Source organism: Urocitellus parryii, chromosome 7 (assembly GCF_045843805.1).
Source record: "Urocitellus parryii isolate mUroPar1 chromosome 7, mUroPar1.hap1, whole genome shotgun sequence".
In the NCBI taxonomy this organism is placed as follows: domain Eukaryota; kingdom Metazoa; phylum Chordata; class Mammalia; order Rodentia; family Sciuridae; genus Urocitellus; species Urocitellus parryii.
In genome coordinates, this window is record NC_135537.1 from 35,763,022 (window position 1) to 35,789,343 (window position 26,322).

Here is a 26,322-nt window from a genome sequence, read left to right on the forward strand (position 1 = left end):
AAAGGGCGAAGGGGCAGATACTTAACATTGAGAATGTATCTCCTCCAACTTCCTTCAGTGGAATGGGTGGAAACCCTACCATCTCCCGCACGGGCAATTTCCGCCCTTCTCCTTCCCCCTCTTCCAGACTCCAGTCCCCGCTCCTCAACCAGCCTGCGGGCCCACTCCCAATGTCGGCCATGGCCCTGGGAATTACGACGCCCTCAAACCTTGCTTCCAGAAGACAAAAAGATAATGGTTTTCATGTTTTAAGTCAATACAGTATGGGGTCTTCAAGTGAAAGCTTTATTTGGGTGAAAAAATTAGCCCACGAAAAACGAATCTGTGCCTTCAAGCCTGTTTCATCGCCTCGCTTCCTGTTAAGGCTTCCAGGAGCGCGTCCGACCCTCCGTTTAACGCCTCTTTACCCCTCGGAACTGCCTGCTCTCTGAAAGCGGCCTCACCTCCCGCCGGCTCCGCCTGGCTCGGCCCACCTCGCCCCCACCTCGGCGCCCACCCATTGTCCCCTCGCGGCTGTCACAGCGCAGATCCCGAGCTCCGGATTGGAAAGCCTCCGCGTCACTCAGCCACACTCGGGGACCGGACGCCTCGCTTTCTTTTCCGAGCCTTAAAAGGTCTAAGGCCGTTTCCTTCGAGCCAGCAGGTAAAGCCGCAGCGGCGGAAGGGAGGAAAGGAGGAAGGGAGGGGCCGCGTGCTCTGGCCGTCCCGCCTGGCGACGGGGAGCGGCCGGTGGGGGCCGGGGAGCGCCCCAAGGCGTGCCCCCACCCCACGTCTGACCGCGCCCGGCCCCCCACCGCCAGTCCTGCTCATAATGCCAGAGTCGCCTCTCCACGCATCATCCCGCCCTGGGGCGGCCCTGGGGCTGTTAACACCGCGAAGCTCGGAGGGCGGGGCGGCCAGGCAGCGGGGAGGAGGGGGGCTGGGGGGGGATGTAAAAGATCCCGGATGTGGCTGAACCGGAGCCCCTTCTAGAGGGAGTGACTGGCGCCGGCGCAGAAGGCCCGAACTACGGAGAAGGTGGGGGTGGGGAGAGACTGACTTCCCGCAGGCTTAGTGCTAGAGTGAGCCGGGGGAGGTCGCCGGGGAGAGAGAAAGAGTGTGGGAAAGCCAAAGGGAAGACTAGGAAAAAGGGTAGTGGCTGGGAGGAAAACAAAGCGGCTTCTTTTCCAGGCGCACTGGGGACCAGAACAGAAAAGTTGGGAGCTGTGCAGGGTGGGGAGGGGTGTTGGTAGCGGGAGAGAACGCGCGCTCCTCCACTCGCCCTCTAGCGCGGGCGGGCAGGGCGCGCGCACCGGGGAGCGGCGGTTGCGCTGGGCCCCGAGAGCTGTGGGCACCAATCAACGGTTGCCATAGCAGCGTTTGACGTCATCGTGCGTGTGGTGCCCCTGCTGTCGGGGCTGGTGATTGGAGGAAACCCCGTGTCTGCGGAGCTGCTGTAGCCTGTGAGCAGCGAGATCCAGGGACAGAGTCTCAGCCTCGCCGCTGCCGCTGCCGCCGCCGCCCAGAGACTGCTGAGCCCCCGTCCGTCCGCCGCCACCCACTCCGGATACAGGTAAGGCACCCGGCCGCGGCCGCCTCGCCCCGTTCTTTCTTGCTCCAAGCCAGCCTTGTGAAGGCGTGGGAGCTGTCCTGGCTCGGCGTCCCCTCAGCCGCTCGCCTGCTGTAGTGGCTCTGGGCTGAGGCGGAGTCTCCTTAGGCAGACACGGGCGGCGGCTCCTCTTCCGCTGGCTCGGGCGGGCACTCGCGGCCGCCTCCGGCTACTTGCTTCCGGACCGACGCCTCAGCACCGATCGGCGTTCGTTCCCCTGACTCTCTTCCTCCCCGGGTGGAGAAGGTGCCCACGCGCAGGATCCCCGGGGGTCCCCCAGCTCTGGAGGGCTGATGAGGCATAGCCGAGACGCTACCGGCCGCTATCCGTCCCCACCCTTGCCCTAGTGGCCCCTCACATCCTCCGTCCTCGCCCCACTGCCCCTCGCTTCCGCCGGAGATAATGATCGGCGGCCGCGGACATTGCAGTGGCGCAGGTGAGGCCGCCCCCTCCCCTCGGCTCCCCTTGCTAGCCTCGCCTCCCATTCCCCTCCCCCTCTCCCTCCTCCGCGGCGCAGCCTCCGCGCCCCGCGCTGCGGCGGCGGGGAGGGGCTGGGGACCGCGGGGACCTGGGCGGGGGGAGGGCCTGGCCGAGAGCGGGCCGAGCTCTGGCCGGGCCAGCATATCGCCAGGTATACCAGGGCGAGACCGCTCTCTGGTGTCCAGGGCAAACCCACTACGGGTGAGGTTTGGGGTGGGGCTCTCCTGGGACCTAGGGCTGGATTTCCTGGGTTCTGCAGTGGGAGGAAGGACTTGAATTTTCCCGGTCGGGTGGGGGAGGGGCTGGCTCTTCCTACTCGGGAACGGGCGCGGGAAGTGCGAATGGGGGCGCAGAGTCCCTGGGGCTAGAACAGGGGTTGGAGAAGACCGCGGTGAGCGTCGGAAACTCATCCGGGGGGGAGAACTAGAAGGTCCCTGCTCCGGGTATTGAGACTCACATCCTGCTTTGCGGGGCGGATAGGCTTGAGCTTAACAGCCGGTGGTGTCCCCTTTGGGTTGGGTGTGGTTCTCGCCCCTTCCCCCACCTGCCGCAGCTGTTGGGTGCTTCTGTACTCTGCTGGGACACCGATGGTGTCCGGTGGCTGGGAAGACAGCGGTGGGAGAGCGGGGTGTGTCCGCAACGCGACTGGTAGCGGTTCCGCTTTTGCGGGCGGCGCTGGCGACTCTGCCCCCGGGTGGGGCGAGTGGCTCCCCCCCCCCATTTCTGACTTGGGCGGGTGCGCGAGCCCGCTCCTCCCTCTTGCTCTGTTGCGGCTGGGGAGGGGGGTGGAATTAACACTCAGCAGTAGGTTGGGCTCCTTGACACAGATCCGCCGTGACAAAGAGAGTCGGGGACTTGTGCGGAGGCGCAAGCCTGGGCGGAGCCAAGGAGGGGAGGTGGTTGCCGACAGCGCGGACCGTGGGATTTGCACTTTAAAGTCACGGTCTGCGCGATTTCTTTCACCCTACCGTACGTCTTAAGTCAGTTGAGGGTTAAGTGGGTGCGGCGAGTCTTCTCTGCAGTGTAGAGGCGAGGCATTGGAACCCAAGTTATTCTATGAGAAACCTAACCCACTTCCTCTTGTACCAAAGAGGATAGGGACACGTTTATATTGGTTTTAGGACATTTTTCATTAGATGCAACGTTAATCAGAGAGCATCTCAGAGTTCCTAGGGGAAAAATTAATATTTCGAGAACAGGAGGAAAATGAGATCACAAATATTAGTTTATTCATTGAAACAGTACAGCTCTTACTGAAGCTAGGTGATTGTTTAATAGTGCTAACTGTTCAGAAAAATGAAAGTGTAGTGGGATTTCCGTGGGAAGGTAAAGTGTATGTCACTTTCATGGTGTGGGTGGCAGTGGCTCTTCTCTCCACCTTTTAATAGTGCATTTCTGGCATCATTCTGTGGGATCCCTGTATAGTTTAGTATCTTTCTCTGTGTTGCAGATCCTTTAAAAAGGATTGTTTTTGAAGAAGACCAGCAGAGATAAGTTGAAGTTTAAGGAAAGTGAATTAGGTGAAAAGACATGGGAAAGGGAAGCTTGATTGATAACATAATAAAGTTGTGACTGCTAGAATTAAAATGCTTTGAGCCTACATTTAAACTTATTAAGCACAGTGACATTGGGTGTTTCCAGTGTGACATATTTTAGTGTGTACAGATAGGACTCAATGGATATTTTTTAAGCAAGTGTGCATATAGCAAGAGATAGATGAGGTCTTAGCATTAGATGTTGCTCCTTGATGTTTTAGTAATCAAAATGTCTAAGAAGAACCATATTTGTTCGCTTTTCCCAGAAAATTATCATGTTATAATCAGCTGGCAAGATCTAGTAGGTTTGGGATGGGCATACTAACAACTAAAACTTAATCATTCCTGACAGAAGTAAGTATGATGAAAGTTAAAAGATATGAATTATGTCAAACTGGCATGACTCATGGTTCTGGAAGCATAGAAATTTTAATGCTCTTTGTAGGCATTGTTTTTATCAAATGAAGAAAAGCTGCATAAGTTTTGGATTACTTAGTGATATTGGAAACAAGTTATGATCATTCTCCTAAGGGACCTAAATTTTAATTCCCCATGTGAAGAATCCCTCACAGACAACTAGGTTTGAGGTGTTAATATGGCTTATTAAGCACATACAACTTTTGAGTCTGTATATTTGGGAAAACATCTCTAAATACTCCTTTTTTTTTTTCCCCTACAGAACATCCAGTCATGGATAAAAATGAGCTGGTGCAGAAGGCCAAACTGGCCGAGCAGGCTGAGCGATATGATGACATGGCAGCCTGCATGAAGTCTGTAACTGAGCAAGGAGCTGAATTGTCTAATGAGGAGAGGAATCTTCTTTCAGTTGCTTATAAAAATGTTGTAGGAGCCCGTAGGTCATCTTGGAGGGTCGTCTCAAGTATTGAGCAAAAGACGGAAGGTGCTGAGAAAAAGCAGCAGATGGCTCGAGAGTACAGAGAGAAAATTGAGACTGAGCTAAGAGATATCTGCAATGATGTACTGGTGAGAATCTGTCTAGCTTCATTATTATAGCATAGGAAATGAGCATCAGTTTTTGTATGACTCTACCCCTCCTTTGGTTTTCTTTTCCTTTGAAAAATTGTTCTAAATTTAGAAGTCTTCAGGATGTCATTACTTAAAATGTGTTGAAACAATTATAGATAATTTGTGTAAAATAAATGGAGTAATGATTATCAGTTCAGTTTTGCTAAAAACAGTAAGCTATGGAGGTATCTTATGTGCTAGTTGGAAAGGAACTGGATTGCGTTAAATTTCAATTATGGTTAAAATATCTTGTAATTCCAAAAGTGAAATCTTAAGTATATGTATGTGGATATAGGAATTCTACACACTTTGTTTTATGGAAGGAATGTAATAGGATACTCACATAATGCTCTTCTCTGGATTATCTGTTATAATGTTAATGAAATGAGTCAGCCATGCAGAAAACTCTTTGACTTCAGTTGCTTCTTCCCCTTCTTGCATTTATTTGTTGGAAGTCACCTTTGAATACCAGCATCCACATTAAAGGTTATGAGTAACTCAGCTTGATTTTCCTGGTTCAAGAAGTAGTTTAAATATGTAGTACTTACTGTGTTATAGCACTGTGTTTCTCTAAAAGCCTAAAAGAATTAGACATTGCATTTTGGTTAATTTTAATGTCTTTTTATAAGCTATGGTTTTCTGATCCAGAAAAATTTGAGGTAATCTAGTTAGAGAGTCCAGCCAGTTAGCATATAACATTTTACATACATGAATACTTTCCCTTTTTAATAAATTGAAGTGAGCTCACATTCACAAAATCTTATGTGGCAGTTAAGGTCTTGGGTATATTTTTTGTTGTTTGCTTATCTGAAATCTTTACTATCACAGCTATAATTTCTAAGGTGAAAAAAGGAATATTAACCTTTCATTGAGGCTAATTTTAATTTTTTTTTCTTTCTGTTTTTCTTCCTTCTGGTGTCTACCCTGCCAAGTACTCATTTTTATTTTACTTTCAAAGGTGTATATTACAAATTGTAATTTCCCTTAGAACAAAATTCAGTTTTAGGAATAAAGGGGGGAATATGGTTAACAAGCTTATTTGCAACCCCTGGTAGATATTTGTATTTTTTTCACACACAAAGTATCAAAGCTCTTGTGAGGATTTTCCTAGGGAAAAAAAACTGTAGCAGTTTTGAATTTGGTTTCCTTATCAAGGAGAGGAAGAAAAAAATCTACATAGAAGCACTTGATGAAGATGATCAAATTAATCTCTAAATAATCTCTAAATAGCCTCTAAGATTATTAAGGGGGTCATTGGTTATCACTAGGCATGACATGTTCACCTCCTTGAGATAGCACTAACTTTTCACAGTTTTCACTTTGAAAGTTTAATTCCTTTATATATAAATGGCTTAGAGAATTCTAAGCTTTGCTTCCAGGCTTGGTCTTAGCAAGACTAATCTCTCAGTGATCTTTCCATGGCTCATAATGTAGAGTAGGTGCTCAAGTATTTGTTAAATAAACTAGCTTATTTTGGGGAAAGAGGATAGTAGGATTAAGTCAGCAGTACTGCTAATTTTCCTAGGCATTTTCTGTTTCAACTTGGTAGGGAAATTCAGCATTTATTCATGATAACTTTATTCTTTACATATGGGCAGTTCCCTATCATGTTTTTCAGAGGTGATGTTGACTTGGAAACATAAAATTCCTTTTCCCTTTTCTAGTAAAATGGAAGAAACATAGCAGATCTGATATTTTTCTTAAATATTTTTTTCTGGACCATTGTACTTGATTAATAAAAAGCATGTACTTTTTCTTAATTTCAGAGGAAAAAAAGCAGGTAATTTTTGTGCAGAATTAATGTTGGCAGGGATGAACCAGATTGCATTGTTATATTGAGTCATGTGTGTTATAATTGTTGAGACAATGTCCTTCCCCCCCCCCCCAAAAAAAAAAAAAAGCAGCCTAATTGCTAGAGTTCTCAGTTTTTCTGAGGGATCCCTAACATAACATTCTGGTTATATGCATTTGTCACATGTTTAGTTTGTGCCATTTAAGAAGCAGACAAAAAAAGAGACCAGTATTACTTTATGGAAATTAGGGAGCATTACTGTGGGAAATGGTCACTGGAATAATCTTTACATTTTTTCCTTATGCAGTAGAACTTGAAATTATTTCTTATGTGTTAATTTGAAACATGACTTATGTAATTATGTGAATTAATGTAGTCTGCCTTTTCTGTAGGTGCTCTTGTGGTGGTTGGAAGGACTTAATGCTAGTGATAATCTAATGCTACTGCTGTTTAAATCTGAAATATGCAGCCAATAATTAGGCAGTTTTTATCTTGGAAATAATGATGAAATTAAAGTATGAAGGAATACATACTAGAAAACCTAATTCAAACTCAATTCACTGTATTGAGTATAATGAGCTCAAGAGTTTGAATCAAAACAACAGCTTTACAATGTGAAAACCATTCAGTCCCTCTTGAATACAGAGCTCAATTAAATAGAACCATGGGGTTGTTGTGGAGGAGGAGGATCTGGTAAAGCACCTTGACTTCCCTCTGTGTCCTCAGCTTTGTGGCTGTTTTAAAAGCAGTGATGAACCTGCCTTTACTAGAACAGGAGTCTCTTAACTCAAGTCCATGGATGGGATTTAAATGGTCCAAGAAGTTGTGTGTGTCTCTGGGGCAGAGGCTTCATGCCATCCATCAGATTTTCAAATGTATCACTTAAAAGTTAGAAAACTGGTATATAAGGCAAAGAACAGCTTCCTTTCCTTATTAAAGGAGGTCTAAGAGAGGAAGCTGTAAAATTGTCTACCATTTGTAACAGTTGACAATGTAGTTAAGTAATCAACTACTGTAATAGTGATTCAGTTAACTTGACTGAATTGCATTTTGTTATGCTGCTGTATTTTATTTGCCTGGAACAGTGTTAAGTTGTGGTTACTGGGTACTGATTTTTATCTTCAGCCCACAGACTGCTTTTAAGCAGAACAGGGTCAAGATAGGAAACTAGGCAGTGTTTGGGTCTTACCTAGTTAGAATCCTTCTGTATGTGCCTTGGGCTTCTAAAAAGACTTCTATGTAGTGTTAGTTTTTAAGCCTAAAATTATTAGGTATGGTTTATACCCTGGAGTAAGCATTTCTTAAAAGAATTCTGTAGTGCTTAACCCATATTGAATTCTTCATAGTTATATATATACATGTCTGTCACATGTGGCTTTTGATGTGTTTTGAAGTACTAGGAATTTATGTGATGGAGATACCTATAGTACCTTCCAGGAAGTAATAAATTGGTCAGTTTTGGTAATGAGTTTCAGTAGTCATTTAATGGTAAGTGCTGGCACTCAGGTGGGGTATTTTGTGTTGCTGGGCAGTCTGAGTTATATAAAGTGGAAGTGACAAAAATAAATGAAGATGAAGGTAGGCAGGTAGGAGTTCCTTTTTTAGTATAAAAGGGAGTAACCAATTAATGTGATCAAGAGCAACACATTGCCCATTTATATTAAGCAATACTTAGGAATGAGATCCTACTTCTGAGAGATGCTGGATTACCTGAAGATGTTTAGTGATAAATTGTGAAAATAGTTAAAAGTGAATTAAGAGGGAAAAATTATAGTATTTGAGATTGAAATTAGGATGAAAAATCTGAGAAGTCTCAAAAATATAAGAAGAATGTAGACACTTGTGAAATAATGACCCAACTCTTTTATTCTAAGAAAAAATCTTTAGTCTTATCTTGTATATTTGAACTAAAAAAGTGGGGAATAAGCTATCTTAGGGTTATAATAACTTACAATGAGTAATTTTTTCATTTTTTAAGACTAGTCAGTTTATCATTGAAGAAATCCTACAGCACCTTTAAAATGATAGAGTAGAAGCTTCTTGTTAGCTATTTGAAAAGAAGCTCATATGTTTTAAACATTTATTTTAAATTAAACATTTATTTGCCTTTTTTTTTTACATGGGATTAAGACATTTTCTTTAAATATGTGTAGATCCACAGTTTGGAAATCATTTCCTCTATTTTTTACATAAGCCATCCTTCTAAATACAAATGCATCCTCCATAAAATGCAGTTTGGATTGAGAAAGTAAATAGGCCATTGGTTCAGAATCCTATATGTGCTGTTTTTTCTGATCTTAGTTGTTCATCCACATCTTTTCATAACTGTATTTCATTAGTTAACATTTAAGTAATTCTAGCTGGTATAGTGGCATAATTTTGTAAACAAATAGCACACTCTTGGTAAGCATGTAATTGCTTTTAGAAGCTGAAGGATATTCCTGAGAGTGACTGGAAAACCCACAGCCTCAAGCACTGAGCCCAATTTATGGGGATCAGTGTTCTAAGAATGAAGAGCCTAGAATAAACACGTCTATCTATTAAGTGGAATTGGTAAATCCAGCAAATTAACTGGAGTTTCTTTAAGGGAGTTGTTATGTTCAAGATCATTCTATCAGAATTTTAGGGAGGGATAGCCTTGATGGAATTAAAAGCCTTTTTCAGTTTTGGAAGAGATGAGATTAGAAGGAGAGATGGCTACAAGTCAGATCATAAAGGCCTACTGAATGCTCTAAATGTAGTAGGAATGGGAACTTTTAAGGTCATGGAAAACACTTTATGGAAAGGAAACAGCTCCAAATTTTGCTTTATCCTGTTTTATAAAGAAATTTAGAGCTTCTTTTTTTATAGATTCTTAATGCCTTCCATCAGGTTGTTAATCATTGCTTACACTCTCATTTTACAGAATTAGTTTTGACTTCTGGAGCATCTTTAACCTGTGAAAGACTTAAGATTTTTTTTCCCCCTGAATAATATTCCTGTTTTCATGTTTGAAAGTGATTCTAGCACTTACAGGACAGGAAGCCCAATATTAGGAAGTAATCTACCTTTATAACTTTTACAAATCAAATTAATTCTGCCATAAATTTTTCAATTTCAGAATATATGAAATTTCAGTGCATTTGTACTGAGGAATGTGTGAGGAAAATTTTTGAAAGTTCAAATTATGGGTTTTCTCTCATGTCAACTAAGTTAAATAACTTCCACTCCTTTGAAATTCTAGTAGGCCTTTTTAAGAGTTTTTCTAGAATTCTTAGGATCCCTATTGTGATTTCATCCTAGTTCTCATAGCTTATATAGTACTATTATAGTTTTACACTGAGAATAAACTGTGCTGTAAGTTTTAGGGGACTCAGAATTACTGTCAAGTGTCAGTATGCTCAAGGCCGTAGTTTGTCTTGATTTTGAAGTTCCCTGTCCCAATTTTTTTCTCACTACAAACTGCTACTGCTATGTTCCCTAGATCATTAGTTTTCAATAGTTTACATTCATGCTGATATTCATTTGTATGATACACCACATTGGTATTCCCAGAATTAGACTCAAAAGAGAAGTGTACATTGCCAAATAAGAAATGATTTTGTAAAGATAAACTTGATCTGATTTTAATGAACAAAAAATAAATTATAAATGTTCTTTTACAGTTGCTACTAGTCATTCACTTGAACTTGCTACTTTTAGAAAGTTGCACATATTTCTCATTGTAACTTTCTAAAATGCTGCTTTCATTTGCTCCTTCCTTGCCAAAGTCCCCTACATAAAGTCTTTAGCTGTAGTTTGTTCTTCTGTCTGTCCCTGATTCAAGCCATTGCTAATTCTCATCTTTCTGATCTAAGGGGTTTGTTTCATACTCTGATTTAGAACTTACTTTAATCTTGATATGTAAGTCATTTTTCAACTAGAGAAGATTGGCTCCATTTCTTCATGCTTCTTGAAAACAGATCCATTGACTCCTGTGGTATTTAATTTGTAATGAAAGTACACTGAAGGAATATGATAAACTTAATTTTTTCAGGCACAAATTTGAATTTGGCCTGGGAGGAATATCATGCCAGGTCAGCCTAATACAGCATTTCCCATTTCACTAGGGGCATTTGTGTACAAGAGGTCATAGTCAACTTGTTTTCCATTCAGTAATTCCCTGTATCACATTTAATTTACAGGGAGTGGCTAATTTTTGTTACATTGGGGATTTCATTTATTTGACTTCATTCTCATTCATTATACTTGCTTTTCTCAGAAATGTTAGCTCTTTTCTTAAAGCATAATAAACACCCTTGCCCGCCCGAGTTTAGAATGACACATTTGGACCTCATTCACCCAGGACACTTGATGAAAATCCACCAAAAATATATTATTTAATATATAACCTTCTAATTACACAGGATGTACCATAGTAAAAGCAAGTTCTCAGTTCAATGTGATGAATACTTTTAATACTGTGGAAGATACTGGAAAGAATAGCTATTTTGTCAAGTCATGGCTTCCTGTTAGTTTCCTTTCTAATTGTTGCCATCTGATAAGAGATGATGTTTAGGCTCTTCTTGTTTGTTTTGTTTTGGTGGTGATGATTTTGCTCTACTGGGGATTGAATCCAGAAGTGCTCTACCACTGAATTGTATCCCTTAGTCCTTTTTTTTTTTTTTTTTTTTTTTTGCAGGGGGGCGGGGTCGACCAGGGATTGAACCCAGGGGCACTTTACCATTGAGCTATATCCCTATTTCTTTTTATATTTTATTTAGAGACAGGGTCTTGCTGAGTTGCTTTAGGGCCTCACTGAGTTGCTGAGGCTGGTTTTGAACTCATGGTCTTCTGGCCTCAGCCTCCTGAGCCGCTGGGATTACAGGTGTGCACTACCACACCTGGCTCCCCTAGCCCTTTTTATTTTTTGAGACAGAATCTTGCTAAATTTAAAGTACCCAGGCTGTTCTTAGCCTGGGTAGCCTCCCCAGTAGCTGGGATTACAGGAATGTACCATCAGGCCCAGCCAAGACTGTTTCTTTCTGGATCACAGGAATAAAACCTGAAAGGGTATTCACATCTAATATTTCTAAAAAGGAAACTAACAGTGTGTGCTACTTTATTTTAGTGAGGTGAATTGGTACAGGTTCTGCAGGCTTAACTGTGAAACTCTTGTTTTTCTGTTAAATGTTTATTAACTACCTGCAATTTTGTAAGCCCTTTGCCATAGAATAATAAATTTAAAAAGCCCCTGCTCTTGTGTTGACATCCTGGAGAGGAAAAAGACATGTACACAAGTAATAGAACATGAATTAGGCTGAGCATTGTGTAGCACAAGCCTGTAATCCCAGCTACTCAGGGGGCTGAGGCAGGAGGATTGAAACTTCCGGCCAACTTGGGCAAATCAGCGAGACCCAGTCTCAGGATGAAAGAGAAAGAGCTAGGGATGTAGTTCAGAGGTGTAGAGCACTTGTCTAGCATGTGTGAGGCCTTGGATTCAATCCCTAGCACCACCAAATAAATTTTTAAAATAACAAGATTATGAGAGGTTAAAAAGTACTGTATATCAGGGTTGAACATTGAAGAGTTCATCTTCAACTGACTTTTTTATAAGGGTCTGATAAGCAGTGCGCCACTGCCTGTGATCCCAGCAACTCCGGAGGCTGAGGTAGGATTGAAAGTTCAAGGCCACACTGGGCAATTTAGCAAGACTGTGTCTCAAATAAAAAGGATTGGGGATGTATCTCAGTGGTAGAGTGCTCCTGGGTTCAACCCCCAGTGTCACAAAAAATGAAAAGGTTCTAATAAAACGTAATCCTATTAGGGAATTTATACATAATATACAAGTTTTAAAAAGCTATAGAAATGAGACGTTTTAAGCAAACAAAGTTTTATGATGAAAATAATTGCAAAATGGAGCCTTGATTTATTAGAAAGTTCAGCCTAGGTCAAAGTTGAGGCCATCTGTAGAAGGAGCTCTGGGGGAGTGGAAAAAGGAAATCCCTCAAAAGAGCATCAGTTTTAATGGGTACCATTTACTGCTCAATGAGTTCTCTTGGGTACTTTACCATTTTGATTGTCTTTAGAGGTTACATTTTGGATTTGTTTTAAATTTTTACTTCTTTTGTGGTGCTGGGTATTGAACCCAAGGGCACTTTACCACTGAACTACATCCCCTGCTCTTTTCATTTATTTTTATTTGAAAACAGGGTTTCACTAAGTTGTCCTGGCTGGCCTCAATTTTGTCATCCTTCCAGCTTAGCCTCCCAGGTCTGGGATTTACAGATGTGAGCCCAACTAAAAATGTCCTTGCTTTATCAAATTGGTTTTAATAAATAAAATGATGAAGATTTTACCATCTGTTTATTGTTGGAAAATGTGTTCAGTTAAGTGACTGGTCAAAAATTCTCTTAACTTTAATTTTCTCATAGAACACTTAAAATTTACTCTAGTAGACCAAAATTTTTTTAAAAATGTTTTTAAAAACACTGTACTTTATGCCAGGTGCAGTGGTGAACACCTGTAATCCTGCCGACTCCAGCAGTTGAGGAAGGAGAATCACAAGTTGGAGGCCAGACTGAACAATTTAGTGAGACCCTGTTTCAAAATAAAAAAGACTGGGGATGTAACCCAGAGGTAGAGTGCCCTTGAGTTAATCCCCAGTACCCAACAATATCAAAAAACTTTATACTTCCTGCTGTTATTTTGCTAGCCTTTGTGAGCCAGAGGCAAGCAATTCCCTGATCCTGATTTAACTTAGCATTTTTAGTTCCACTTATTGTAAGCCATTTTACCCAATTGACTTTTCTAAAACTCAGCAGTAAATAACAGTCCAAGCATTTTGTCTTCATTATTTTGTGCAGTTAGTTATCTTATTTTGTTTGGCATATAAATTAGGGAGCAATACATTTTGCAGGAATTACGGTATTTTATGATAGCATTGATATTTCTCAAGTATGCCTTTGCTTTATCAAATATCTGGTTAGTTTTAATAAAATGATGAAGATTTACCATCTGTTTATTGTTGGAAGATGTATTCAGTTAAGTGGAAGATGTATTCAGTTAAGTGACTGGTCAAAAATTCTCTTAACTTTGATTTTCTCATAGAACACTTAAAATTTACTCCAGTAGGCCAAATATTACATAAAGTAAAAACATCTGGAAATACCTATTTACTAATTAGTTCATTGGGGAATTACTGGGCATGGGATACTTTTCCAGTAAACTTATATCCCCAGTCTTTTTTATTTTTTTGAGATGGTGTCTTGCTAAGTTGCTGAGGGTTTTTTGTTGTTGTTTGTTTGGTACTGGGGTTTGGACTGGGGGCTGGATTGAATTTAGGAGCCAGGGCACTTAACCACTGAGCCACACTCCCAGCACTATTTTGTAGTTTATTTAGAGATAGGGTCTCACTGAGTTTGATTAGTGCCTTGCTTTTGCTGAGGCAGGCTTTGAACTCCAAATCCTCCTGTCTCAGCCTCCTGAGCTGCTGGGATTACAGACATGCACCAACACACCCAACTGCTGAGGATCTTTCTCCTCTTGCCTGAGTCACTTGGGTTAGCTAGGATTATAGGTGTGTGCCTCCAGGCCTGGCTGGCATTAACATTTCTAATGAAGTTCTTTTCTCTGGTTGTTTGGAAGCAGCTGAGGAAGTTGCAGTTCCAGAGATGAATGGAAGCCACTCTAGCCACAAGGGGGAGTAAGAGACTAATTTCCAGATTAATGGGCTCTGTTGGCAACAAATTAATGCCCTAAAAAAAAAAAAAAGAATATTAAGAGATCTAGGAATGATATGCAGCTGAGTAGCTCTACAGAGTAAAGTAAAAGTTGTGTAAATATTATTTTTATATGCATGGAATAATTATACATGACAAGAAATTTGAATTACATTATCTCCTGTTAAGGAGGATGTTTTATTTATTTTTGTGCTGCTGGGAATTGAACTCAGAGGCTCTCTACCAATGTCCCCGGCTCCTTTTATTTTATTTTGAGACAGGGTCTCACTAAATTGGAGTATTTTGTGAGTTTATAAATTGAGAATTGAATTTTACAGAGTAATTGAATTTTAGAGTTGAAGGACTACTAGCTAGCCTAGCTTTCTCATTTTAACGAACTGAGAAATGAAAGATGAAGGATTTCATGACTTAACGTTAGGTCATATAGTAAGCATTAATATGTTTAGCCCTTTACATAGTACCACCTTATTGAAACTTTTCCTCTTCTATAAGAGGGTTGGGGGATTTTTGTGAGTACACACTCTTAATTTTACTATAATGATGATCGCTTCTGTGTTAGACTTTGGGGTTCTATAATGAGAATCACATTTGAGGGCTCTTGTACATCCATTTTTGCTTCTTTTCAACCACTGGTGGGGTTTTCTTTTTGCTCCCTCTTCTCTCTCTTTTTTTTTTTTTTGTGTGTGTGTGTGTACACGTGTGTGCACGCACATGTGCGTGCATGCTTTGTTTGAAAATAAGTATGTTTATATTGTGATTTGTTTTGTTCAAGGAATAGAGCCATGGTAGTAAAATCTCAGAGGAAATGCTTATAGAGACTTGATCTTTATTTGGCAAGGTTATGTCACAGTTAGCCCAGCTATATTTTCAGACTCCCAGGAATGTCTCATTAGGGTTTGATTTGTTTTGCTAATGATTTGTATGCATAATTACCTTTGTGAAAATTAAGCATAATGTTATAACCAGTTGGTGACAAATTTCATCAAGACAAAGTGAGAAGCCTTTTTCCCCTCCACCTTAAAATAAATAAAATTTAACTCCCAGTTGTTTTTCTTTACAAATGTATCATTGTTTTTGTGCCATTTCTTTCCTGAATTCAAAATGTAATACCAGCACAGTATGGAAATAGGAAAATACATGAGTACAAAAGAATATGAGGGTATGTATACACTGTTAAGCCTGTCTTCCAGAAGAAATCACTATTTAAGAGAATTTCTTTTTAAAATTTGTTTTTAGATTAATAATTGTAATATTAAATAACCAGAGAGAAAAATATCTTCTCTACATGTGGTAGTTGTCTTTCAACTTTTTAAAAAGTATTTTAGATTTAGGAAAGATTGGCCTAAAATGGTTTGAAGAATTTCTCATATGTCCTTCACTGATTTATCCCAAATGTTGTTGTGTTATATAACCACCATGTAGTTTTCAGAACCAGGAATATAATAAAAAATAACAGGTAAGGTATTGCAGATCTTATTTAAATTTCACAAATTGTACCACCATATTTCCTGGATGGCTCCAGAATTCTCTATCCAGGAGATACTTTGCATTTTGTTTACTCTGTTTTATTGTGGATCAGTTTTTCAGTCTTTACCTTTCATGATTTTGGCATTCTTTCAAGAGTACCTGCCAGTTATTTTGTAGATTTTCCCTTGATTTATATTTGCATGGTTACTCCTCACCATTAAATTCATAATTTTGTTTTTGGCAGGGGTCCTGGGATTGATACTATGTCCTCCTCAGTGAATCATTGGAAGGCATGTGATTTTTGTTCTGTTATTTAACCAGTAGCACTTTTATTGAGTACTTGTTTTTAATTTTAAGAGTCTAGTCTAAAAAAGCTTAGTCTATGAACTTTTATTCCCTTTCAAAAGAAAGGAAAAGGAAAAAGTGGCCTTGAATGTAAGGAAATCTAAGGGATAATGGTAGAGTAGATAGTGTTTGGTGCTTTAGAAATGCTTTTCTGGGATAAAATGGGAAGGGAGTTTTGAAACTAATGTTGCATTAATGTAGCTACTTTTAGAGTCCTGTCATAATTTTGTCTTTGAAACTCTTGTCACATTTCTTGTGGCAATTGATCAGGTTTCCTGACTTTCAAACAAGTTCACTTGCCTCACACTATCTTCCCATCCTCCATTGGGTTTTTCTTTGTTCTCCTCATCTTTCAGAATCATTGCATAGAAAGCAATTTTCCAAGGGTCATGCAAGCATAATTAGGAGGTGTTTAGCCTGCCCTTTGCTACTGTTTCTGAACATATGTGCTTAGTGTATAGTGCCCAAATACTTGTCATTTTTAAAGAGCAATTTCTTAGGCTTTCAGATAAACGCTTTTTTTCTCTTCTAGCAAAATATTCATTATCAGACACACCATCAACTCCAGTAATTTCTATCATTAGAAGTTTGGTGTACGTATTGAGTTTTTGATCATGAAGACTATTTTGAAAAGTTATCTTTGTGTAATCCAGTTGGGATTTAATGTTTGATTGTGTAAAATGTCTTTATGGAGTCTTGTAAGTAAGTTAAGAATCCATGTGTATAAGGGGATGGTGCTCACCTGTAGCCCAGCTTCTTGGGAGACTAAAACCAGGAGGATTGCTTGAGTCAGCAAGTTCAAGGTCAGCCTGGGCAGCAGGCTGTTAAAGGTACAAAAATGTAAAGATTATAAATTATATTTGCTTTGGATAGTAATTCAGATTATTATAGAACATAGGATAGAGAGTGAAAAAATGAAGCTATTGTGACCTCATTCCACTTCATCAGAGGTATTCTGTTAGTCCTTTTAGTATCCTTCTGGGAATTTCAGTGCCAAGAAAATAATTATATTCTTGAGGAGTAGTGTCATTTACTTGGTGTTTTGTAATTGGTATTATCCCCCTGCCCCCTTAATGCTTCTTCCTATATTGACAGTCACCTTGTTTTTTTAATGTCTATCTCTTATTAACAGAAATCAGTATTTTCTCTTCTTCTTTAACTAAACTAAAAGCTCTGCACTAGACATTAATGATACAGACAGTGTAGAGGAAGCTGAATATCTTATGAGAATTAACCTTAGGGAGAACATAGCATTTAGAACTAAGTATTTAGGACAAACTTTCTTTTCAGTTGTACTGAGGTGTGATTGGGGGAAAAAAAGGTATTATATATTTTAAGGTGTATGATATAGCAAAACTTCTTTTTAACCAACAGTTCTTAAAAGTGGAATGAGGTCCTGGAAGTTTAATAGAGTGGCTCCATGAGGTCATGACAATATTAAATAATCATTGGGTCCCTGTCCCTGTTTTGACATCAGCACTGATGATGTAAAAAGCAAGGATGGCTTAAAATCTGGTTACCCAACATGAATCTAGGCAGTAATTCTGTAATGTACTGGCAATCATTGTATTCTTCCCCACCATGCACTCATAATGAAAAAAGAATGCTTTTAGTATCCTTGGAACAATAAAATTAATTATAAGAGTCTTTACATAGATATCTTTGTGTGGCAGAATGGAAAATACACTTGTCCTCTTGTCTATGGGGGATTGGTTCTAGGACTGCTCCCCCCACCCCCAATCAACAGATGTTCATGTCCCATACATAAAATAAAATGATGAACCAATCAGTGTTCTCCCTCATACTTTAAATCATTGCTAGATTACTTAATACCTAAAAAAATAAAAATGTTCTGTAAGTAATTATTTTATTGTATAGAGAATAATGACCAAAAAAAAAAAAAAAGTTGTGTCAGTTGTGTATTAAACTAGCTATCATTGTGGAATGTTCTTTTTACAGAGAACTACAGACAAACTGATTATTCAGATTTGGGTAATTTGGCAAACATGAAAATCAGTGAAGTAAGCCAGTCACTTCAAGGAAATTAAATGGTATTTGTGACAATGATAAAAATGAGAACTCTGGAAAATTTACAATTCCCTACTGTTACCTTAACAGCTTTCCAGTAAATTTTTATGAATAGAAAGGTGTCTTGAGCAAAAATATTATAACCAAAAATATGAAACTATTTGTTAATATTTTTCTTTCTGTAAAGTGTACCAGTTGAGAAATAAGTACCATGGTATTTTTAAAATATAAGGAAATGAGTTAAAAGCTAAGGTAATTTCTGGGTAGGTGAGTTGGCTAGTTAGAGAACTGTTTTAAGATTACTATGGTATGCATATTTTCTTTTAGTAATTTGCTTAATTAACTTGGACAGGACTTTTAAAGGGGAAAGAAAGCGTGGCTCATACTAGATTTTTTTGTTTTTCCTTCCAAGAAAAATGAAGACAACATTTCTTTGTTGCTTATTACATGGCAGACTCTGTACTAAGTGTTTTCTAGACTGTATACTAACTCAGTCATCCTTCCAGCCCTACTGATAATCCCCTTCTTAACAGATGAAAAACATGCAGCCCAGAGAAATTGCAGAATTCTGTAAAAGTGACAACACAGATAGTAAGGAGTGAACTGGGATTTGAATTTAGGTAATAATCAGCATAGATCTCTTGGTGGGGAGGGGCGGCAGGGAATTGAACCCAGGGGTGCTTAGCCACTAAGCCACATCCCCAGCCCTTTATTTTTTGAGACAGAGTCTGGCTAAGTTGCTGAAGCTGGCTTTGAACTTTGTTTCTCCTGCCTCAGCCTCCCAAGCCAGTGGGATTACAGGTATATGCTACTGTGCCTGGCTAGCCCTCATTTTATAGTTGAAAGTTGTGACACCTTGTATAATGCTGTACCACAACCACTCCTTTTAAACTCAGGTTCTCATCATTGTACTTTTGTAGTTGAACAAACTTTAGAACCTTGCATTATGTACTTAATAGGCTGTTCTCTTAATTTGTGTGTGCATTTTGAAAATAGCTATCATTCCTTTCTACTTTTCCGTTTTCTACTTTGCCTTCATCTTCATTGTTCCACTGCTTTCTGAACAGTGCTGTTTCCTTTTATGCTTTATTCCTTCTTTTCTTTCTGCATTTGTTGCTTTCTTCTGTCTTTCAAATCTGGAAAATTAGCTTTCATTATGCTTTCAGTTTGACAACATTACCTAGTTGCCTCTTTTGTAATTTCAGTTAATGTAATCCAGTGATCGCTACTTTCCCTTACAGTTGAAAAAGACCCCATCTATCATCCCCTCACCCCCACCACCACTCCGGGCTTTGTTTTTGATAGGCATGCACTCTACCACTGAGCTACATCCTCATTCTCGGCCCTTTTTTAAAACATTATTGAGACACGGGCTCTATTAAGTTCTTCAAGACTGGCCTGGAACTTGGCAATCTACCTGTTTCAGCCTCCCAGGTAGTTGATGTTGTAGGCATGTACCATTGCCCTTTTTTAAATCCCATCTAAGTGATCTCTCAATAAGTTGCTGAGGCTGGCTCCAAACTTTGATCCTCCTGCCTCAGCCTCTTAAACCTCTGGGATTACAGGTGAATGCACCACTGAGCCCAGCTTGGCTGAACTCTTAATGGGCATTTCTTCACTTGGCATTGGCTGGAACCACTCATTGCTACATTCAGCTACGATTTCAATTGAGACTGAAATATCTTAATTAACATGGCTTCACTTGCATTTGCAGTGACTGGGGGTGGCATGCATGTCATTCTTTTTAATAGGATAGTTTAACTTCTTATACAATAGTTCAGGGCTCTAAGAACAAAAAGAAAATCAACTTGGGGGGCTGGGATTGTGGCTCAGTGGTAGAGTACTTGTCTAGCATGTGTGAGGTGCTGGGTTCAATCCTTGGAACCACATAAAAATAAAGGTATTGTGTCCAACTACAACTTAAAAGATATTTAAAAAAAGAAAAGAAAATCAACTTGGGTGGGGTCAGCATTTCACCAGAAACATTTACCACTGTAGACGCTGTTTCTTGTGGGTGCTGGTTATTAATGTTTTGCAGCTAATTCAGAGTTCAACTTGAGTAAAAAGGTGCTTAACTGTTATTTTAATTTGCAGGCAATTTGTTAGTTTAGCATGATTTACCCCAGTGGAAAATAAGAGGTTTTTAGGAATACATAAGTTAATACAAAAATAGATGACTCATTCTTAAAAACATTTATTGACATCTTGTTTTAAAGAGGTTTTGTTTTCTGGTGCAGTTTAAAATTCAGCCTCTTAAATGATTAACTCTTAACTAACAGTATCTGCTTATGGTCTTCATTTCTACATACAGAATGAGTAGCTGGGTTAAAGTGTTTTACTTACCCACTACTGGAATATAGTGGGTAAACACATGCAGAGTTACAATTAAAACACATTTTTCTAATGATTGTGCATATAAATAGATATACACTACTAGGCGACTACCTTATGGAGTATAAACCAAGTGTTAGATCATTTTTTTTTCCTTGTAAGAATTTGGCTTGTCTGGGGCTCATTGAGTCCAGTTGAAAATGGACCTACCTTGAATTCTAGAGTATACTAACACTTATAAGAAGGGAATGGGTGGGGTGAGAGTGGCCCGTATTTTTGTCTTTTTAAGAGCCTTCTCTTCCAGTATAGTCACCACTTTTTTTTTCTTTTTCTTTTTCTTTTTTTTTTTTTGCTTTAAAATGGTTGTAGAGGGTGATTTTTACTGTTAGGATTCAAATAAGCTTTAATTGTTAAGAGTTTTAAACAGAACTGTACGATGACATTTTAATTTTATCTGCTTTTCTGTGATTTCTGAGCATGTATCTTGTAAGGTAAGAGATCATTTTAAAGAGATTAAAGTTCTGCTTAGATTTTTAAGTTTCCATCCTTTTACTGTCTAATTTGCTTTTGAAAATTAAGCTTTTACTTGAGGGTATAACCTATTATGAGGTATTACTTCAAATTATGTTCTTATAAATGAATTTAATTTTTTTCTGCTTCCTCTGACATGAGCTTTGGTTCTGTCATTATGATTTCTGCTTCAGTTATTTTTCTAGAGTCTCAAAAGATTTGTCTGAAGTTCTTTGTATTTTCATGTCATGATTGCATTTAAATGGAAAGTTTGCCAGTTCATTAGAAAATGTTCTTTAATATTAACTATCATGCATTATATTCATTGGACCCAGCATGTGAATAGATAAATACTGTTAAGGACCTATATTCAGTTTTATTCTTAAATAACAAACCTAGTACTAACTTCAAAGTTTAAGCTGCCCAAAGCATTCTAATATTTAAGCCACAAATTCATGAACCCTTTGCATTCTCAGCTATCTTAATGACAGTAATTGGGTATGAAAGTTCTTAGGCAACAGTATATGTTTAAGAAATGCAGTTACATTGTTTTGTAAATGTTTTATTCTAATTATGTGTGTTTCTGTTTCTTTTCTTCTTAAGTCTCTTTTGGAAAAATTCTTGATCCCCAATGCTTCACAAGCAGAGAGCAAAGTCTTCTATTTGAAAATGAAAGGAGACTATTACCGTTACTTGGCTGAGGTTGCTGCTGGTGATGATAAGAAAGGTATGTTGTATTTGTTTTAAACCTTTTGGCTGAACTTGTATAAATGTGGTAGTGTGGAAGTAGTTGCCTTCTGAAATAAAAACAATTTTTTGTTGTTTTTTAATTGCTTTAGAGCACTGAACAATGAGCAGAAATGTTTAGGCAGATTTTGTTTTTGAGTGCCGAGAATATATATATCTACTGCTTAATATTGCTATTCTAAAATTATGCTTTCTGAAAAGCAAATTTTGTGTACAAGGATGGTTTTCCAGAATTGGTTCAAAATAATAGAGGCCACAGCATAACTGAGAAGCAGTACAAACTAAGTATTGAAAATGGAACAGTGAGATTACAAGGTTGTTTTGTTTCAAGATTAACAAATAGCTGATCTGATCTAAAAGACCCTCCACCTCAACCCCACCCCCACCGCCTTTTTTTTTAAGTCTTGTTCAGTTGAGGTCATTACAGATTATGTTTCAGCCAACATACAGGGTATTAAATAAAAGGTTTGGTTCAGGGAGTAAAGATTAAGTGCAGACTACTTTATCATTACATTTTGGTGTTTTATTATCCAGGGATTGTGGATCAGTCACAACAAGCATACCAAGAAGCTTTTGAAATCAGCAAAAAGGAAATGCAGCCAACACATCCTATCAGATTGGGTCTGGCCCTTAACTTCTCTGTGTTCTATTATGAGATTCTGAACTCCCCAGAGAAAGCCTGCTCTCTTGCAAAGACAGTATGTATTTTACCTATTATGTGGAGTTTTACCAATCTTTATTATTTGAGCACTGAAATTTACTTCTTTTTAAATCACAGGCTTTTGATGAAGCCATTGCTGAACTTGATACATTAAGTGAAGAATCATACAAAGACAGCACGCTAATAATGCAATTACTGAGAGACAACTTGACAGTAAGTACAAATAGCATCATTAATGATTAATATGAATGAGGAAATAATTTATTTTTTCCTGACTTATTTTTTTTTAAAAAAGCCCATATGAAGAAAACGGAAATACATTTTCCATTAGTTACAGATCTATTGTAAAATTTTTAGTCCTCAAAATTTTGTGAATCTATGATTTTTAACTTTTAAATGACATTTTCCATTTCAAATCTTGAGTATCTTCATATTACTACGGAACAGTTCAATATCAAAAATAGAGACTGTTAAAATTTCTTCAAAAGTTATTCTTATTAAGTTGCCTCCATATTTGCATAGAATATAATAAGGCACTGATAACATCAGTTGGAATTTTCAGGCACTTTGCAGAATCCAAGTGGAAATCTACTTTGCTTAGTCTCTTACTTTAAAAAAATAAAATGACTTACAGAAGACTATAATTGTCCTAATTATATTCATATTTAGAAAAAGAACCCCAGTACCATCACACAAAAAATGAACAGTAGTTCCTTAAGTGATATTAAATATATAAATCCATTTTCAGTGGTCTCTCTTTTTTTTAACAGTTTTTTATTTGAATTGGGATCCAAATGAAGTCCACAGATAGCAATTAATTTATATGCATCCTTGGTTCTTTAGATTTTTCCATTTTTCTTCTTAAGATAAATATTAAATTTGAAGTTTTGATTCTCAGGTGAAAAAAATTACCAAGTATCTGCTATGTGTCAGGTAGAGGGGTAGAAATTAGACATAGTAGTCTAGAATTGCTAGGTTTTGCTAGTTTTAAGGCATTTCTCTTGGGAACTACATTTTGTTTTATGTTTCAGTTCCAACTTCATTGTAGTCCACTGCCAATTAAATAGCTAAAATTATTTTAGTGAGTGAGTATGATTTGGAGCTGTCTATAAACTCACTGTATTTTATTTAATTGAGTGAGTCAGGCATGGTATCTGCACACCTGTAATCCTAGCTACCCAGGAGGTTGAGGCCGGAGGATTTCTAGTTCAAGGCCAGCCTGAGAAACTTCTCCAAGACCCTGTGTCTTCAAAATAAATTTAATAAAGGCTGTGGGTATAGCTCAGTGGTGAAGCAGTTCCTAGCATGTGTGAGACCTTAGGTTCAATCCCCAGTACCACAATGAATCAACCCAGCCTATTTTCATGTCAAATGAAAGAAACACTTCACTTTATTAGCTAATTTTAATATTAATTTCTTTTTGAGAAGCAGCTTAACAGTTCTTTTCTTGTTGGAAGTGAGATGGAACCTGAATTACTATTTTGTGTTCTCATTACTTTTTCAAGAGGGCCTAATCTAATGTACACATGGCAGCTGAATTTTGGTGTCAGGATAGCTTAAAATGTATACTGACTGCAACAACTGAATAAGAAGAAAGCCAATGTTCCCATTTTGATTGTCACTATTTACTGTTTTCTCTGAGCCTTATTATTATCATCAGCTGATAAAATTGTAGGTTGTTTTGATCAATCCTCAACTGAAGAAATTTTGCACAAACCTAACCTAGTATTTGAGTCTGAATTTGGTTGACCACAATTATCAACATACTATCCCAGAGAACTATCTTGTGTCAAGTTTTTAACATTTATACATGAAATTCAAAATTCCTTGAAGGCTAGAACTAGAAAGAGACCTTAGAGACAGTTTCATCATGTCCTGCGAAACTCCTATTGATATAACAGGAGCACAGGTTATAAAAGGTCATTTGGCTAGCTGTGTGACCTTGGAAGTAGTCCCATTTCCAGGCCAGAGATATATTTGATTAATAAATAAATGAATTAATGGAATTTTTTTTCACCTGTTGCAGGACAGTAATAATAGTGAAAATGTTAATAACAATCTACAACACTATGAAACAAGTTTTGTTTTTGCCTCTTAGAATATTTGATTCTGACCATACTATTTGGTTCAGCATTCATTTTGAGTCATATAAATAGATAGTATGTTTTTCTAAGCTAAAAATGTTAGAAAAGCTAAATTTGCAGTTAACCCAGAGTTGATACTGATTGGACTTTTATATGGTGTAGGATTTTCTTTGGAGTGGGAGGTCAGTCAAAGATCTATGAGGGGAGAGTAAACAGCCTCATTTCCTTGAACATGGGCCAAGTTAGGTTAATTCTGCTTTAGTTGCACTCAACAAGTATATATATACATCTCAGATTGGGGCTTTTCTTCTGGACAAGATATTTTGATAGTTTTTGATTCTTCATTGTTTTGTTTTAATTGATTTCTTCTACTTCACCTTTTATGAATGACAAAAGTTTGCTACATCTGACTTTGTTATTTGAAGACAACTGTGTTGTATATGTATCATGCTTACAAAGATGAGTAAGGGGGGAAATAAATGTATTATGTTGAAGTGTGTTTGAAGCTGCTTTCAGTAGAGCTACCTTTTTAAGAATGCTCTTCAACTAAAACACATGGTTACATGCTAGGACTTGGCATACATATGAAAGTTTTCCCTTTTCTCCAAACTGAAACATGCTGAAAAACCTTTTCCTCCTTTTTTTTTTTTTTTTAACCAGTTGTGGACATCAGATACCCAAGGAGACGAAGCTGAAGCAGGAGAAGGAGGGGAAAATTAACCGGCCTTCCAACTTTTGTCTGCCTCATTCTAAAATTTACACAGTAGACCATTTGTCATCCATGCTGTCCCACAAATAGTTTTTTGTTTACGATTTATGACAGGTTTATGTTACTTCTATTTGAATTTCTATATTTCCCATGTGGTTTTTATGTTTAATATTAGGGGAGTAGAGCCAGTTAACATTTAGGGAGTTATCTGTTTTCATCTTGAGGTGGCCAATATGGGGATGTGGAATTTTTATACGAGTTATAAATGTTTGGCATAGTACTTTAGGTACATTGTGGCTTCACAAGGGCCAGTGTTAAAACTGCTTCCATGTCTAAGCAAAGAAAACTGCCTACATATTGGTTTGTCCTGGTGGGGAATAAAAGGGATCATTGGTTCCAGTCACAGGTGTAGTTATTGTGGGTACTTTAAGGATTGGAGCACTTACAAGGCTGTAGTAGAAACAGATATCCCATGGATCCTACATGTGTGAATCATGTATTTCTGTGGAATAGTCAATCTCAGTGTGCACAACTTTGACTACAGCTGCACAAGTGCTCCTTTAGACAAAGTTGTGACCCAATTTACTCTGGATAAGGGCAGAAACGGTTCACATTCCATTATTTGTAAAGTTACCTGCTGTTTGCTTTCATTATTTTTGCTACACATTTTATTTGTATTTAAATATTTTAGGCAACCTAAGAACAAATGTAAAAGTAAAGATGCAGTAAAAAATGAATTGCTTGATATCCATTACTTCATGTATATCAAGCACAGCAGTAAACAAAACAAACCCCTTGTATTTAACTTTTTTAGGGTTTTTTGGTTTTGTTTTTTTTTTTTTTTTGGTTTTTTTTTTTTGCTTTTGTGATTTTTTTTTTTTTTTGATACTTGCCTAACATGCATGTGCTGTAAAAATAGATAACAGGGAAATAACTTGAGATGATGGCTAGCTTTGTTTAATGTCTTATGAAATTTTCATGAACAATTCAAGCATAATTGTTAAGAACCCATGTATTAAGTTCATGTAAGTGGAATAAAAGTTTTATGAATGGACTTTTCAACTACTTTCTCTACAGCTTTTCATGTAAATTATAGTATTTTGGTTTTGAAACTTCTCTAAAGTAAATTGTACATTCTTGGAAATGTATTCCTTATTCCCTCTTGGCAGCTAATGGGCTTTTACCAAGTTTAAATGCAAAATTTATAATAACAAGAATACTACTAATATAACTACCATTCTCAACCGTGTCCCATGTTCCCCTTCTTCCCTCTCCCCCAAAAAAAATGAAAAAAAAAATTGTTTTCTGGGGGAGGGTGA

The 26,322-nt window shown here is 38.5% G+C and overlaps 1 protein-coding gene across 4 annotated transcripts; it reads left to right on the top strand.

The window, feature by feature from the left end:
- The first annotated feature begins 256 nt into the window (after positions 1-256).
- Positions 257-26,322, top strand: Ywhaz (tyrosine 3-monooxygenase/tryptophan 5-monooxygenase activation protein zeta). 4 transcript variants are annotated; one of them, XM_026384614.2, is made up of 7 exons: positions 257-643; positions 1,357-1,552; positions 4,283-4,587; positions 21,406-21,529; positions 22,084-22,247; positions 22,328-22,423; positions 24,955-26,322. In XM_026384614.2, the coding sequence occupies exons 3-7, from the start codon at positions 4,294-4,296 to the stop codon at positions 25,012-25,014; spliced, it is 738 nt and encodes a 245-aa protein (XP_026240399.2). In that variant the 5' UTR covers positions 257-643; positions 1,357-1,552; positions 4,283-4,293; the 3' UTR covers positions 25,015-26,322. The 4 variants fall into 4 exon arrangements, with proteins under 4 accessions (XP_026240399.2, XP_026240393.2, XP_077656920.1 ...); XM_077800794.1 differs by lacking the exon at positions 257-643 and adding an exon at positions 967-1,017; XM_026384608.2 differs by lacking the exon at positions 257-643 and having other exon boundaries at positions 939-1,552.

What these genes read in the sequence shown, in the direction of transcription:
- Ywhaz (XM_026384601.2), top strand. Translation starts at nt 1,991, where the DNA reads ATGATCGGCGGCCGCGGACATTGCAGTGGCGCAG. An exon ending in TGCTGGTGATGATAAGAAAG is followed by an intron (nt 21,530 to 22,083) that starts GTATGTTGTATT and finishes TTTATTATCCAG; the next exon opens with GGATTGTGGATCAGTCACAA. An exon ending in CCTGCTCTCTTGCAAAGACA is followed by an intron (nt 22,248 to 22,327) that starts GTATGTATTTTA and finishes TTTAAATCACAG; the next exon opens with GCTTTTGATGAAGCCATTGC.